The sequence below is a fragment of the Pelodiscus sinensis genome, chromosome 2 (assembly GCF_052426305.1).
Source record: "Pelodiscus sinensis isolate ZL-2025 chromosome 2, ASM5242630v1, whole genome shotgun sequence".
NCBI lineage: Eukaryota > Metazoa > Chordata > Testudines > Trionychidae > Pelodiscus > Pelodiscus sinensis.
In genome coordinates this window covers 117781857-117798466 of record NC_143053.1, presented here as the reverse complement: position 1 = coordinate 117798466, position 16610 = coordinate 117781857, and the positions used below count along the sequence as shown (strand labels likewise).

Here is a 16610-nt window from a genome sequence, read left to right as displayed (position 1 = left end):
CTTACCTATAAAAACAAAACACGCACAGCTAAAAATGATTAAATTGCATATATGGAAGCAAACTGACACACAGCATTTTTCATTATTTCACCATAGTAATACCTCTGAATGGCCGAAGATGTGCATATTTATTTCAGAAGCAATTCTGCTCTTTTTATTTAGAAACAGGCTTTACATTTAAAAACTGGGTCTTCATTGGTTTGAGGACACCAAATTTCACCTTTTTTCTAAGTCACGGGGAATTAATGAAATTCATTCATTAAGTATTCATTTCTAATTGGATACTCACTCTCTGCTGACTGCCTTTGCAATGCTATCTGAATGTTTTCCCTGCGTGCTTTAAATAGTCTTTCAACTCTCATGCTGATTGGCTGTATCTTGGAAATAAACATCTACCTCCTGATTGTCAAGAGAAGCATTCCTGATTAGATTTTCATTCAGAGATAAGTCAAGAAGGGACTTGCTTTTTCTTCAGGATGGTCAAGTAGTTATTTTTCATCAAAAGGGAGTTTACAAAAGTGTCCCTGTCACCCATTTACAAAAAACAATGAAACACACACCTAAAGGCAGGTTTCCATGGAAGCATCAGGTCTGAAATGAAAGATAACTACCAATACAGACTTTCAAGTAGCCCATAGCAGAGTACAAACAAAAATAGCAATATATTCACCTTTTACTTAAGTATAAATTATTATCTAGATCCTGACATGGTATAAATCAGTGAGGTGCACTTATACTGACTTCAATGGAATTATGCTAATTTACATGAGGTGAGGATCTGGCCCTTTGTCTCACCAGAATACACAAACTACTTAAAAATGGTAGTTTTTAAACAACCCTTCCATAATGTGCACACAGAATGAAGTTTTTTTATTTTAAAATCCTTCAACCAACATGTTTTTCCTCCTCCTTCAAGATGATCTGGTTAACAGTCTTATTTGATTAAATTCTTGTCCCCTACCCCCAACAAAAAATATTTCTTTGAATATTTTTTTTCCTGAACTAACAGTCAAAATACTTCTTTATTGTGAAAAAAAACTATATCTTCATAAAAGTTTATCAAATATAAAAATGTTAGCACCATGCTTAGAGATTTTCCATTTATAAAAACAGATTTTTATTAAAAAAGTTACCAATATTTGATAAAAATGCAATAAATGGAAGATTATAAAGAGTCTAAATGAAAAGTCTGAAATGAAAAGAACGTTGACATTTCATATTCTCTGTAAATTTATTTTTCAAGCAACTCTAATTAGTGTGTTTCTGTTTCTAATTGGTAGTGACAATATGATTTGTAAAGGAAAAAATCTCTTAATGAAACCATCTGATCCTGGAAAAAATTAAGGCTGCTGTTAAGCAGTGAAAAATAAAGATACCCAAACAGGAGGAATTTTCTCCTTTATTCTGTGTCTCAGAAAAGTATAGCTTATAATGAATACCACATTTTCTCTGTGATCACGGCTACTGAGAAGGTTGAGCAATGCAAATTTTCAGTCATCTAGAGTCCTCAGATAACTCCGTTTAGCTGTGTGTGTGTGTGTGTGTGTGTGTGTGTGTGTGTGTGTGTGTGTGTGTGTGTGTGTGTGTGTGTGTGTGTGTGTGTGTGTGTGTGTGTGTGTGTGTGTGTGTGTGTGTGTGTGTGTGTGTGTGCGCGCGACTGTGCTTGTTGGTGGTTAATGTCCTCCTACTAATAACTTAGGACCAGATGTCTTTGCTAATAGGCCTACATTTTTCAGCTGCTTTCGAAGCAGTTGATTATGGCTAAGTCTACAATAGAACCGGAAGTATAATTCCCAGCTTGGGTCTATATACCCAAGCTAGCTCTGATTGAGCTAGCATGCTAAAAACAGAAGTATAACCACAACTGTCTGAGTGGTGGAATGGGAAAGCCAACTCAAATATGAGCCCATCGAAAACTCTAGTTACACACTTAGGTGCCTAGCCCCTCATGCTGCCAGGGCTGCATAGTAGGCTTGATCAAAGAGTGCACCTCCAGCTCCGGTGGAGATGCACCTTATGCAGTCAGGTCATCAGAACCTCATATACCTTTACAGATGTAGATGGAACTGCTGTCAAAATATTCCTTTTATTCCTTCAGAGACATTCTTTAAGAGGGGTGTTGGGAGGTTTTTCATTCACCCCAGGGGCTTTGTTATGTGAATTTCCAGAGGGTTCCAATTCTTCTGCCCCCTACTTTCATCATGTGGTTCATCCTTTTTTATCATCATCATCATGTGGCCATCTTCCGAATGACTTCAATGAGCTTTGGATCAGGCTCACAGTTTGAGTTGCATGTCATCAGTAAGCCGACAGATATAAGGACTTGCACCCGACAGTGGAAATAACATGAAACTTACAATGGGCTCAGAATCTGATCCGTGTTTGGATTTAAATTCAAGATGGTTTCCCCCTTCCCCTGGAAATGGATTTACTCACTGATAAGCACCATAAAAAAAAAAAAAAAAGAGGGGGCATGCATGTGACTGAAGGCAATTGCTGTAATGTTCTGTGGTGTCGCACATATTAATTTGACTGCAACCTACAAAAAGAATTACAGTGGGTTTTCCAGCTGCAGATTGCTTCACATGTTCATTGCTAGGGAGGTGGTCTATCATTTAGACATATTGTGTAACTCTGTCACACAGGGCTACATTGTGATCATCTGGTGAGTCAGAATATTGAGACACAAGGGATGTTAACTAAAGTTCAGCTTCAAACTGTCTTTTCTGCTGTAAGGCAGAAGGCAGTTAAAATTGACTGGTGGACAGCTCAACAATAGGAAAAATGAAACTATGTAATTCCTGCGCCAACGTTGAGCTGCTGCCCCCGATGCCTGTTGTTGTGTATAAGTACAAGCTTCTCACCCACCCTTTACTCAACACTTAAAACAAACCAGAAGCATCTGCTTTTCTCTTTTCCTGCTAACAGGAAAGATACCAAGATGACCCTTTTGCACTGATGACCAGGTTTTCATTGATCATTTTTGCCCTAGTGGCAGACAAACCCATGGCCTTCTCAGCTTAAGGACCCTAGAGTGGACTGTCACACGCTGGTCAGCTTCAGTAGAAACGCTCTCATGACATGAACTCACCAACCATGGATAACAGAGGGAAGTACGGTCCATAGCTGCATATTCTTTGAGCTAACTAGCATGCTAACATTCAGGGGTGGATATAGGGCAGGGTGAGTGGTGCGGCCGCCCTGGGCCTCGCACTTCAAGAAGCCCCGCACATGCGCGTGGCGCCACCGCGCATGCACCATGGCAAAGGGGGGCCCCGCGAAATTGTGCTGCCCTGGGCCCCGCAAAATGGTCATCTGCCCCTGCTAACATCATCCTCCATGGCTGGAGGAAGGGTGTTATTCTGCCTCTTTCCAAACAGGGTCACAAGGCCAGTGGTAGCAGCTAGAGGTACTACACTACTGTTAGTCCCAGGGAATGTTTTTTTATTCTGAGTTAATGTCTCAAATCAGGGACGGACTGTAGGGCAAAAGCTGGGACACTTGGTGCCATTTCAGGTCTGATCGCTCCAACTTTCAGCCATATCTTTACACTGAGGCAGCGTTTTGAGAAGAGGGCTGAATTTCGTAAGTCACATGTAGTACTTTTTATAGGCTTCTGTCAGGTCTTCTTTCAGAGCATGTTTGTGGGTTGTCATGAGGTGATATGGCATTCTGGAGAAGATGTTGTTATTGACAGAGGAGATCCAGACTAGCACAGAAAGCCATATTTGCATCAGTGGCAGATATATGGCACAGCTCTGAATCTCTCACGGAATTTGGCAAGGCTGGATCCTGTCACCGTTATTGCTCAGCACTGCCATTGACCGGCTGATGGATAAGCTTGATGAGGCATGGTGGTATTGAGCTGAACATCATTGTTTTGAGACTGGGAATTACACTGATGACACCTCTTTGGCTCAGGCTGGTGAAATGCTGCAGCTGAGGGCCATTCTCTCCTGCTAAGAAGCAATACACACTAGTCTGGTTATTAATACAGAAACAATACTGGATGGATATTGAGCAGGTGACAATTATCATATACATCATAGCAAGTGTTGGAGATGCTGAAAAATTGCTAATGCTTCTATAGCAGCAGCCACTGCCACATTCCAGCCCATTCAAAGACCTCTGTGGAGACAGCGGGCCCTCTAGGTTATTACCAAGCTGCAGATCTATCAACGCACGATTATACCAACTCAGTTGCACGGCAGTGAAATGTGGATGCCAAAGACAAGAGAAGAACAATGGATTAACTTTAAAAAAAAAAAGTTTTGTTGTCTTTGTCACTTGTTCCATTAAGTAGCAGGACAAGATTAGCAGTGAAGATATTTGCAAATGAACTCAGCAACTGCCTCCATCAGCTGGTTCAGTTTTAGTGGCTTTCTTGCAGGGACGGACTGGCCTGGCAGGATACCAGGAATCGTCTGGTGGGCCATTGTGTCCGCACGCCATTGACCCTCACTTCGAGTGGCTCCGCGTTCGTGCTGTATGCAGCACGCAGAGCCCAACCTGTCACCTGCCGGAAATGATGCAGGAGGCGGGGCTTGAGGGGCACGCAGGGGTGACGCCATGGGGAGAGCCGTTCTCAACCCATTTCCTGGGCCTATTTTGATTGCCAGTACGCTCCTGCTTTCTTGGTATGGATGTATTAGAATGGAAGATAAATCACAAAGCTGGTTTACCAAGTTGTGCTGCTACATGACCAGCAATTATGTGACCACCAAAAGCTGTAGTGGAACAATATAGTTGCCAATGAACATAAACTGACTATCCAGCCAGATCACCTTAAGAGCCTAGCTAGAGATGGATTTGGATGGCATTCAGAGTCTCCAAGGAGGCTATGTCTCCTTAGGGTTTTCCCAGATGATGATAATCTGTGTTTCTCTACTTACTAACTTGTGTAGTCAGAAATCTATAGTTTAGATGCAGATAAGGTTCTTTGATCATTCAAAACCAAGACTTGTCTGACATCTCTCCTCACTCTCTTGATTTAACCTTCAGCACTAATCTAAGCAAAGAAATAAGGGTTTTCAGTTAAGAACATTTTGCCCCCTTGCTAGTTTTTTCTGTAATGCATCTCTCCAACATTGTGGATAAGAAAACCTTAACATATGGGGCTGTCAAGATAATTTAAAACAAAACAAAAAACTGAAAACTCAAGAGAAAAAGATAGCTTTGGCATCAGTGGGAGGCAGAAACAGATGTGTCCTGTTTCCTAACAGTATCTCAACTAAGTTTGAAAAGGGTAACATCAGTAAAATTTACTGACAGTTGGTGTGCATAAATATATCCAGAGATGGAAATAAAAGCCATAAAATCAAGAAATGCTCTTAAGGGGGTATGACAAAGGCCTATAAAATCATGAAAGGTGTTAAGAAAGTGAATAAGGATGTATTATTTACTTCTTCACACAATACAAGAACCAGAAGCCACCCAGATGAAATTAACAGGCAGCAGGATCAAATCAAGCACAAAGAAGTACTTTGTCACTTAATACACTACCAACCTGTGGAACTCATTGCTGGGGTATGTTGCAAAGGCCAAAATTATAACAGGTTCTGAAAAGAACTAGAAAAGTCCGTGGAGAAGAGATACATCAATGACTATTAGCTAAGATGGTCGTGGAGCAATACCATGTTCTGGGAGACCTTAAATCTCTTATTACCAGACACTGGGACTGGATGACAGATGACTGATCACTTGATATATTGCCCTGTTCTGTTCATTCTCTCTGAAGCTTTGGTACTGGCCGCAGTCAGAAAACAGGACACTGGGCAAGACAGGACACTGGTCTGATCAAGTATAGCAGACCATCTTACATCTAACACATAGAAGTAAGACTCCCTCATAATAATCAATGACAGAAAGTAATTTTTATATGTCCCTGCTATAGGACCACTGATAAAAAAAAACCCAGCTATGAATGTGTGTGATAACAGCATATTCTGTTAATTCATCTTCCTCCACAGAAAATATTGTTAAAATGTCTCCTACAGGTTACACAACAGCATTTATTTTTACCTTCCTCCTTAAAAAAAAAGGAAGTTAAATTAAAAATACCTATGGTTTTTAATTAATAAAATGCCTTAGCCTTATGCTATAGCACACAATCTACAGTAAAACTCCATTGGTCCGGCATCCAGTGCTCCGGCACTCCTGATGGTCCGGCACCATCAGGAACCCAGAAGTGCTCTGGCTGCTGGACAATTGGAGCTGCTCTGTGCCCGGCTTCCCTGATTCAGCCACTGCTGAAACTGACCAGCAGCTGAATCGGGGAAGCTGGGGGCAGAGCAGCTGGGGTGCTGCCGGGTTGGTCCCGTAGTGCTGCCCCTCGGGGCTGCAGGACCAACCTGGCAGCACCTCAGCTGCTCTTGGGGATGCCTGAGGAAGAGCAGCTGGAATACTGCCGGGTTGGTCCCGCAGCGCCGAAGGGTGGCGCTACCAGACCAACCTGGCAGCACCCCAGCTGCTCTGTCCCAGGAGTCCCCAAGAGCAGCTGGGGTGCTGCTGGGTTGGTCTCACATCCCCGAAGGGCGGCGCTACCGGACCAACCTGGTAGCACCCCAGCTGCTCTGCCCCAGGCGTCCCAGATTCAGCCGCTGCTGAAACTGACCAGCAGCGGCTAAATCGGAGATGCCTGAGGCAGAGCCGGCCTATTGGAAGGGGGGGCTATGAGGGATCTGGGGTGGCATTCCCCCCCCCCCACCCCAGACTCCTCACAGCCCCCCCCTTCGATAGTCCGGCATATCTGATAATCCGGCACCCCCTGGGTCCTAATGGTGCCAGATTATAGGAAGTTTACTGTACTTTCTATTTTAGAGAGTTTGTCTGGGAGTAGCCGAGTTAGTCTGTACAGGATAAACTTAAACAACAAATGGTCTGGTAGCACTGTATAGACTAACAAAACATGTAGATGGTATCATGAGCTTTTGTGGGCACAGCCTACTTCTTCAGATGACCGGAGTTTTGAGTTTAGGATGTGCAGCCCCAAATAAATGGGGGGGGGGAGGAATAAAAGAGGAGGTCGGGAAACGAGCATAGGGTATGGAAATATCAAAGGGAAATACAGAAAGGCAGAACTGGGAATCAGTAAGCACCTGAAGACAGGGTAGTTAAAAGAAGCAGATAAGAATCAAAGTCAATAGATAGAAAGGGTACTAACACAGGAATCTACACAAAGAGCTGTTTGCATCTGGGGCATTGCTGGCAGCTATATATATATATATAAGGACAAACTGGACAGTCCCTATGGGAAAGAATCAGTGGACACAAATCAGATATATGTAAAGGGAACATACAGAAACCTGTTGGGGAACACTTTAATCGACCCTAATCACTGTTTAGAAGATCTTCAAGTGGCTGTCTTGTCAGAAACCAAGTCTACTAGCCAAATACACAGAGCAGTGTTGGAATTACAATTTATCTGCAAGTTCAATTCTCATGCCAATGGCCTCAATCGTGATGAGGGATGGTTGGGACACTATCAACCTAACATTCAATGAAGGTGCAGCTCTTTGTATAGAGCTCTAGTCATCTAAAGAAGTGGGCTGTGCCCACAAAAGCTCAGGATACCATCTATATGTTTTGTTAGTCTTTAAAGTGCTACTAGACTATTTGTTGTTTTTTAAGTTTTAAGTTTATCCTCCTAAATAGTAAGAGCTTGAACCACCAAATTAAGTATACAGCTTCCTCTTATCATAATTTAAAGCAAGGTAAGGATTTGGTTGTGCCAGGAAAAGGACAGCTTCTCATAAAACTAAACAGAAGAGAGACAGAATCACTAAAGCAGGTACAGTCCTAAAAACTGATGTAAGTGAACAAATGCTGACAGTTACTGAACCAAGATAAGCCAGAAACATAGGATGAACCTGGAATAGGTTTGTTTCTCAATATCCCTTACAGAAAAGAGATGAAAGGGAGAAATTTGGAGTAGTGCCTTCTCTTGGTACAGCTAAATCAATGCTGAACGTTTCAAAGCTAGAATACAATGTTATTGCAAACCAAACTGAATACAGCCCTTTTTTGGTAAAACATATGGAATGATAAGATTTTATAGGGATGAAGAAAAAATATACATGATGGAATTCCCGTTTAAAAATTATTTTAAAAAACTGAAGACAAATTTTAACAATTCCCTTTAAAAAATCTGAAATAAAAATTCACTTAATAAAATACTGTATTTTTAAAAATACAATTATTTATGTGAAACGTAAATTTTTCCTCTATTTTCCAAAAGTAACCCCTCCTCCCCACCATCTAAAAAAATCCCCTCAATTGAGTTAAGGAGCCAAGCAATGCCAGGTAAATCTGCTAGTTAAAGATAAATAAAATATTTCAAGTCAATGCAGCTTACTAAAATTAATACAAATTGTAAACATACATGAATTTAATATAAATAAATCAGCCCTCCTACCACAGTTAAAAAAGATTATTTAGGTTGCAAATTCAAGAAGTATAATGTTAAGAGATGCTGATTTTAAGATTGCCCGTGCATCTTTAACTTGGCCCCCCTTAGTGAATATACATTTTAACCTTATTTTTAACTACATGATCACATATTATAATTTTCATAGGATGTCACATTCTATTTTATATAGGTTCTTTTGTTATCCTCTTCACTATAGTATTTGGGCCTTTTCCAGTGGTGCAATAAGCAATGTGAGGAATATCTCATGTATTTTGTTTTGGAAGTTGTTTTGTGTTTTTTGGTTTTGTTTTCCACACTACACATGTACACACTGCTATATGTTTATATTAAAACATAGTAAAAAAGCATGCACCTTGCATTTGATGATGAAATGTGTCATGATCCTTAGTTCCAAGGGGAACTGATTCCATAGTTTTGCCCCCAAGAACATTCTGTCTCCCGTACAGAAGAGTTTTCGCCTTAGAGTTCCATTGTACCCGTGGAGCTCAGATTTTATCCCACTAAACAGGTTGGATGCCCAGGAAGGAGGATCTAGGTTGCCAAATTTATGGTACCCTATGTATTTCCTAACTTGCTAGTACTTGACTTTGCAATCTAAAGACTAAATACATTTTTAGTGTAGGGGTATTTAAAATAATATTTCTTATAATTACATACAACATGAATCAACAGTTTACAATATGTACATAAAACAATATTATAATCAAATAAGCTTGACAATGGAGTAGATTAGGCCTCACTCAAAACAAGAGGCCACTTGGTATAAATAGCAAGATGAAGCAAAGATCTGGCTAGGATTTCAATGTTTAATGTACATATTATTGAGGATAAGTCTAATCTTTTAGTCTATTAGGTACTAGTGCAACAGTGACATTTTTTATTCTGTGGATAAAATTCACGAGAGTGCAAAGAATCATAAGAACCTATGGATTCCTGTATTAAAGGAATATTTGGGATTTCTGTTGCTCATAAGATCTTGGATGAATTTTCTGCATTGGGTTGAAATGCACTAATTCATAGTGATGGGCAGAGAGAGAGCAGACTTAACCAAAGAACAGTAAGCCATAGAAGTACAGTGAACAAACGTACTAGCTGGCCTCTTGATAACTGACAGTTCAGATACTGGTTCTAAGGAACATTGTAAATGCATATTTCTGGGCACTGCCAGCGCTTTGAAGAGTAAAGGGGAGCTTGACAAGAATTTGACAGGTGAAACAACAGAGATAGAGTAGCTTCAGAAAAATGTTCTCTTTCTTTATAATTGAACGTAGATGGAGCCATATAAAAGCCCATCACTTTCTGAAACATGCTGAAGAATAACATTACTGTGTCAGTGACAATCTTAGTGACAATAACTGCCTGCTCATCTGAAAAGCATCAAGCAATCAGTCAACCAGGTTTACATTTCCAACAATAACCACCTTGACCATCACCAGGAGAATCTCTCTTAAAAGTGCAAAATGACTTAAAAAGGAAAGTGAAATGACTAGTAAAGTAAGATTTTAAGAAATGGAAATAAAATGTGGACCATTTTTAGATCTGCATCAATATTGATATTACTAAGAATCTGTTAATTGGCAGCAGCCAAATTTCCATATGAATAAATTAATGTGTTTTGAAGAGCACAATCTCATTTATAGACCAGGGCTAATACAAGGCTAATGGTGGTTTCTCTAGCTATGGTGAAATGAACTGAGACACAGCCATAAAACACTGCACTGAAAAATGAGAAATAATGTAATTGGTAGGACTATCCAATACACTGAGTCATTTAAAACAGATACCAAGTTCAGGACTGTATTTCAACAACTGTAAAATACATGAATGAATAAATCGGGTCATTTTACACATGGTGACTTGACCATTTAATTCAGGGCAGTTATGTCTCATGAATACTTGCAAACAACCAAAGCAATTCCTCTGCCTGGATTTCCTCTGCCTAATTTGTTGGACAAACCTACTCACCTGGCATCACTCCTTTGATATCACTTTCAGTGTTCATCCTGTTTTTGTTAGTGAAGTGAAGGATAAGTTTCTTGGACGCCTCAAACTGTTGGGTAGCCATCAGCCACCGAAGGGACTCTGGGAAAATACTTCAAGAGACACAAAATGTGTTAGTGGGTGCTCACAAAAATCTATCAATGGGAGCCAAATGCATATGTTGACTTACTTTATTCTCAAATAATGCCTGAACATTTTTTAACATGATGCTTCCTGCAAACAGTCCAAAAAAAAAGATTCTCACCTATATAAACTATTGAGGGGTATTTAATATTTCTCCCTCCCTCCACGTTTTCTTTTATACAGATGCACAGAGTCCAATTCCTATTGCATTACATATTTTGTAAAGTGGGACAATATAAAACAAAATAAGGCAGGTTAACAGGACTGTGTGCATTAGTGCAGTGTATGAAAGGGTTGGGGAGAATTGTCTACATTCTGATTTAGGCTTCGTCTACGCTTGTAAGTTTAAAGCACAGTGGCAGCGCTTTAACGTGGCAGTGTGGTCATGGCATCAGTGCTGGGAGAGTGCTCTGCCAGCACTGTAGGTAAACCACCACCACCAGTGGGGTAGCCAACAGTGCTGGGAGCCTGTTTACACTGGCGCGTTACAGCGCTGTAACTGGTTGTGCTGGGAGGAGGGGGGGATACACACCCTTGAGCGAGAAAGTTACAGAGCAGTAACTTGCCAGTGTAGGAAATCTCTTAGCATGTGGCAAGCTAGGGAGCGAATCCATAGTTCTCCAGCTTCATGAGCTAACTCTGTGTGGCAACAGTGCAGTGAAAGTCCACTAACTGAGTTAGACAGCAGCAAGCTGGAGCATTGTAGGTTTACACTATGGCTTACTGCACACTAACTTACCATGCAGAGATGTCCTAGGAAGCACTGTCTGCAAAAGCCACCAGCTGCCAACAGAGTAAAAGTGTGGGACAGTTTCCAAATGGCTTTTCCTACCCAGAGGAAAGCAGCCGAAGTTAAGGAAGTGACTGGAAGTTTTTAAAGCTGGAGGGGTAAAATCCCTCATTGAACTTGTTTATAATTGCAACACAATGTTGATTTTGCTTTAAGGCAGATTGTTTAAAATGATCTGCAAAACATTATTTTGCCCTTTGTAAGTAAATAACGTCCTGCTTCAGAAACAGATTTTAAGGTATTTTGACAGAGTAGTGATAAGTCTATTACTATTATGTATAAATATGTAATAAGTAGCCATGTTTAATTTTATTATTAAGAAATCTCCCTTTGATGAAAATAACATTCTTTTATCTATGAGATATATTGCATAAAAATCTCTCATATCGGACACTCCTCTGTACAATAGTATCAAACATGGAATTAAGTCAAATAAAATGGAATCCCACTTTGAATATAAACCTCATAGGAAATAATGCTGAACTATTCAGGGAGAACTTCAAACACTTCTGATTTAATAGCAAGAGCATCAGAGAACACACCCTATAAACTTAATACCACATTATTCCTGAGGATGGTAGATGATCAACATTGGGAAAACATCTACCTTTGATATGAACTTCAAAGGAACAACATGGATATGAATTTGCAGAATTCTGATTCATTTTGTACTCCTGCAAAAATATGATCAATATTGTACTCCAAGAAAGACTTACACAATAGCAGGGTGTACTATAAAGGAGTTCAGACTATATGATGTAGTGATACTGCCTGGCCTTAAAAATCTTTTAATATTTACCAAGTCTTGTGAGAGTTTGGAGAAAAGACTGATGAAGCACAGGCTGTCTAAAGAGTTGCAGGCTTCACACTGATTAGTAGAGCTGTCTTCAGAAACTATTAGCTCACACATGAAAACTTTTATAAGTCAGGAACTGAGAGGCAGCTGGTGTGGATGTCATTAAAAAAACAACCTGAGATCAGACCTGCTAACCCACAACCTATATTCATTAAGGAGTAACTAAGAAGCATTTGATCAGATACAAGTGTTTAAGCAATAATCACGAAAGGGCTCATATGCCATGATGCAGAGCATACAATTTTGCATCATGAGCACAGTATTTGGGGTGGTTCTCCTTAAACATAGCTATTTTTCATAGAGTTGTCATTTATTTCTATTAAATGTAGACACCCTAATCTCTGTCTTAATTGACTAGCCTTCTCTGTATTTTCAAATCCATTATTTTCAGATTGAGTCAAACAGGCACATCTGGAACTTTACAAATACACAGCTAAAATAGGTCCACAAAGCTTGCAGTCTTCTCACTTACGTATGCTGCAATTTCTCTTTCCCTCTGAGTCAATAAATATATTTAATCCTCCAAGGCATCTAACACAGTTTGTATAACGGATACATTATAAAATAAAGCTACACTAATCATAAATTCCACCACAGTATAGTGTCCTTTGCCATAAATGCAGTTTCAACTCTTAATATGCAAGGGGGCAGGGTGACAAGGGAAGGAAGTAAAGGCAGCTGCACGATAAAACAGCCATCTCTTCAGGTTAATACAGGCAAGCCATCACCCTTGACTTGAATGCTAGATGAAGAAAAAAAGCATACTGATTTTATGCATAAAAAAGGAGAATGTAAAGAAAAACTGACCCAAAATGGTGAAGAACAGTAAGTGCAGCAAATAGAACAGCCATTCTCTTGACAGCTCATTATACTGCATTGATATAATGTGTTTGCCTCAGCAAATTTTCTAGCAGAACATATTTTTGTGAAAGTAACATTTTGCAAATCTATCTCCCCCCTCCCACAAGGCTCTGAATGCACACATCCAGTATTTTGCCCTTGATAATTGGCAGGAATAGCTGCTACTCTAATGATCCTTTGGAACAGTCTGCTTAGTAACTGAACAAAAGCCACCGCAAACCTTTAATAGCAAAGTACTATTTGTACTGGAACTGCTGGAAAAGGGCTGTGTTAGTGGTTCTGAAGCTGGTTTCCAGGGCAGAAATCTGCTCAACATATCAAAGCATCATTTTTTGTCCCAGCCTGTCCAGGCTGCACATGTAGAATTATGGATGATTATTTATTTTCAATAATTCTTTCCAACAGTGGCTACCATGGTTAGGAGTTTCCCAGAAGAGAAGACAAAAGACACTTTCCTTGCCTTGTGCAGCTCACAGTCCAAATACAGACAAGTAGATTATTCCCATGTGTTCCTCTCATCAATCACGTATGCTTAATGAAAAATGTAACTAAAAAGTAAAACTGAGTGTCAACTCACACACATGGGGTCTGAGCCTGCAAAACTATGTTTAACTTTACACATGTGAGTATTTCCACTGCCTTCAAGAGAAGGGTGAATGTTTCAGAATTACTTTGGCTCCTGCTCACCCTGCTCAATATTACCCTTCATAAGAACAGCCCAACTGGGTCAGAGCAGAATATGGGGGACAGTCCATCTAGCTTAGTATCTGATCTTCCATCAGTGGCCAATGAGAGTGGCCCCAGTGGGAATAAGAACAGGTAATCATCAAATGATCCATTTCCAGCTTTTGGCAAACAGACACTATCCCTGTCCATGCTGGCTAATAGTCATTGACGGACCTATTCTCCATGAACTTATCTAGTACTTTTTTAAATCCAGTTATAGCGTTGGTCTTCATGATATCCTCTGGCAAGAAGTTCTACATGTTGACTGGTTTTGTGTGGAGAAAAAAACCTTCCTTTTGTTTCTGTTAAACCTGCTGCCTATTAATTTCGTTTTTGTGTTATGAGTAAACAACGCAACATTTACTTTTTCCATAGCAGTCATGATTTTATAGACTTCTATCATATCCCCCGTAGTCTCTTTTCCAAGCTAAAAAGTTCCAGTCTTACTAATCTCTCTTCATAAGGTGGCTGGTTCCATACTCACCATTTTTGTTGCCCTTTTTGAGATGAGGAAACCACATCTGTATGCAGCATCAAGATGTGGGCATACCATCGATTTATATACAGGTAATAAGCTATTTTCTGTGTTATTATTTATTCTTTACTTAATGATTCCCAATATTCCATCTGCAATTTTTGACTGCTTCTTCACATTGAGTGAATATTTTCAGAGAACTATCCACAATGACGCCAAGATCTCTCTCTTGAATGGTAACAGCTAATTTAGACCCCAACAGTTTTATGTACTTTTGGAAGGTGAGAGCCCAGTGTCAAGGTGATCTCTGGGGTGGATGAATTAACAAGATATTATTAAAGAGGGAGCTAGACGGGAGGGAGAGGACAAAAGAAGGTAGAAAGCCAGAGTATAGTGGCAATTGGAGGGGTGAAAATTAGAATAAGAGGAAAAGAAGCTTATGTATGACAATGGGGTGATGGCACTAGAAAATGTATTTGGGCATACAATCATGCAACACTCTACAGAGCTGGGCTTCGGGGTGTTGCCACCTTTTCACCGAGCAGCTGGTCACCACCCTTCTTCAGGAACCAAACCATACGAGGCTCCATTCTGCTTACATTCAAGGCAAGGAGATCAGGGAGCACTCACCAGCTGGCCTCCAACCCACTGAGCACAACAGCTCCTCTTGTCAGAAGGCAGGCAGTGTTTCTCAACAGCTGCCACACCAAAATAGGCCTGGGCACTGAAACATGAATAAGCCCTGCGACAGCTGTTGCCATACTATGACAGCTGGCTTCTCTATTTGGCAAACACAGGAAAATCTTCAGGGCCGATGCTTTAAAAATCATATACATACCTCTCTCTTCAGAGAGACTTACTTCCACAGTACCTGTACAAGGATTTATCATCTCCTGTATATAGGAGTTTTTCCCCTATATGAGATTCCACAAAAGTAATAGTGTGCAAGTGGACTGCAGCATGGAGCCTTGTGTAGAATTAGACAGTCCGCCTGTGCGTTAACAATTGCAGGACTGGGATCTAACACATCCAAACTTTAAAGAATACTTCCTTTTGGAGTGGGAAGACTCAGAAATAAATATTTCAAGGACTGGAGAGGCTACAGCTTCTAACCACTAGGGACAAACTGGAAAGAGGGGAGAGGGTAAAAGGATTTCCAGTCCCCCAAGATCATTATTTTGGTCATTCAGGAAGAAAAGGTGGGAGAGGGTGAAGAGTCTCTTCCCCTTGTAGCTTCTGTATGATTCCAGCACTGAAGCTGCTCAAAAGCCCAAAGGCAAAAGACTTCCAGTTGCTCTATCTGCTCAGTCTGATGAGCAATAGCAGGAGGAGATGGAAGACACCAAAATTTTGATATAAAAGTCAAGAATTAAATGTATCTTGAGGTCCTCAAATAAAATTCTCTTAAATATTTAATGCATTTTACTTTTATTGTTTCAATTTCAGTTGTGAGATCTCACACAGGGTCTAAACTTGTTGCGTCTGTGCAGACACACACACAGGAGGCACTTTTTCAGCTCTGAATTCCAAACTTTAGACAGCATGATGGGAAACTTAAAAGCAAAAAGCAAGCAAATTAATAGGAAATTAGACCCACAGCCTGATTTCATGTTTCTTGTTCACTACAATTGTATCTCCTTGCATTGTTTTATTATCCTAATCTAAGACAATATTTACAAGAAGCTGCTTTGCCAACATCTTTTGACAACACAAACAAAATAGGAAATGCTCTGTGTCAAACTGGAGATGTGAAGGACTAGTCAACGAGTCACTCCCCTCCCCCTGCTGCCTCTATCAGAAAGAGGCAGCAAGGGGTAGGAGGGAGAACAGGGGGTGCTTCAAAGCATCAGCACCGCATGGAGCCTGGGGCCAGACCCTGGGCTCTGTGTGGCGCTGCTGCTTTGAAACACCACGTGCAGCCCAGGGCCAGCTGAGGTGTCTCCAGGCTCCACGTGGCGCTGCTGCTTTGAAATGCCGCAAGGAGCCTGACGCCGGGCTCCCCATGGTGTTTCAAAGCGGCAGCACTGCACAGAGCTATCCTGGAGCCTTGGGTGCTGTGGGAAGCAAGGAAGCCTCCACCTGCCCTGGATAGGGGGCTAATGGTGCCCAAGGGCAGTCGCCAGCCCCACCCAGAGGGGCATATTGTCAAGGGCAGGTAGAGAGTCTGGGGCTTCCCACGGTTGCTCAGGTTCTCTGCGTGGTTCTTACTACTGCCCAACTCCAGCTTCTGGCCCACCAGGGCATAGGGCCTCATAGTCAAGTGGGGCTAAGGTCCGCCTCCATTCCCCTCTCATCTCCCCCAATCAGGAAGAGGCAGGCGTTGCAGGGAATTCGGGACAAATGCTGTTCA

General features: G+C 41.0%; 1 protein-coding gene across 2 annotated transcripts in view; it reads right to left on the bottom strand.

Moving 5' to 3' along the window:
• The window catches only part of SLC22A23 (solute carrier family 22 member 23), a 183360-nt gene that overhangs the window by 25846 nt on the left and 140904 nt on the right, over positions 1 to 16610 (bottom strand). For both annotated transcript variants that reach the window (XM_075921326.2, XM_075921327.2), the window contains exon 5: positions 10394 to 10521. In XM_075921326.2, the coding sequence (XP_075777441.2) occupies positions 10394 to 10521 (128 nt within the window). The remainder of the gene's footprint in view (positions 1 to 10393; positions 10522 to 16610) is intronic.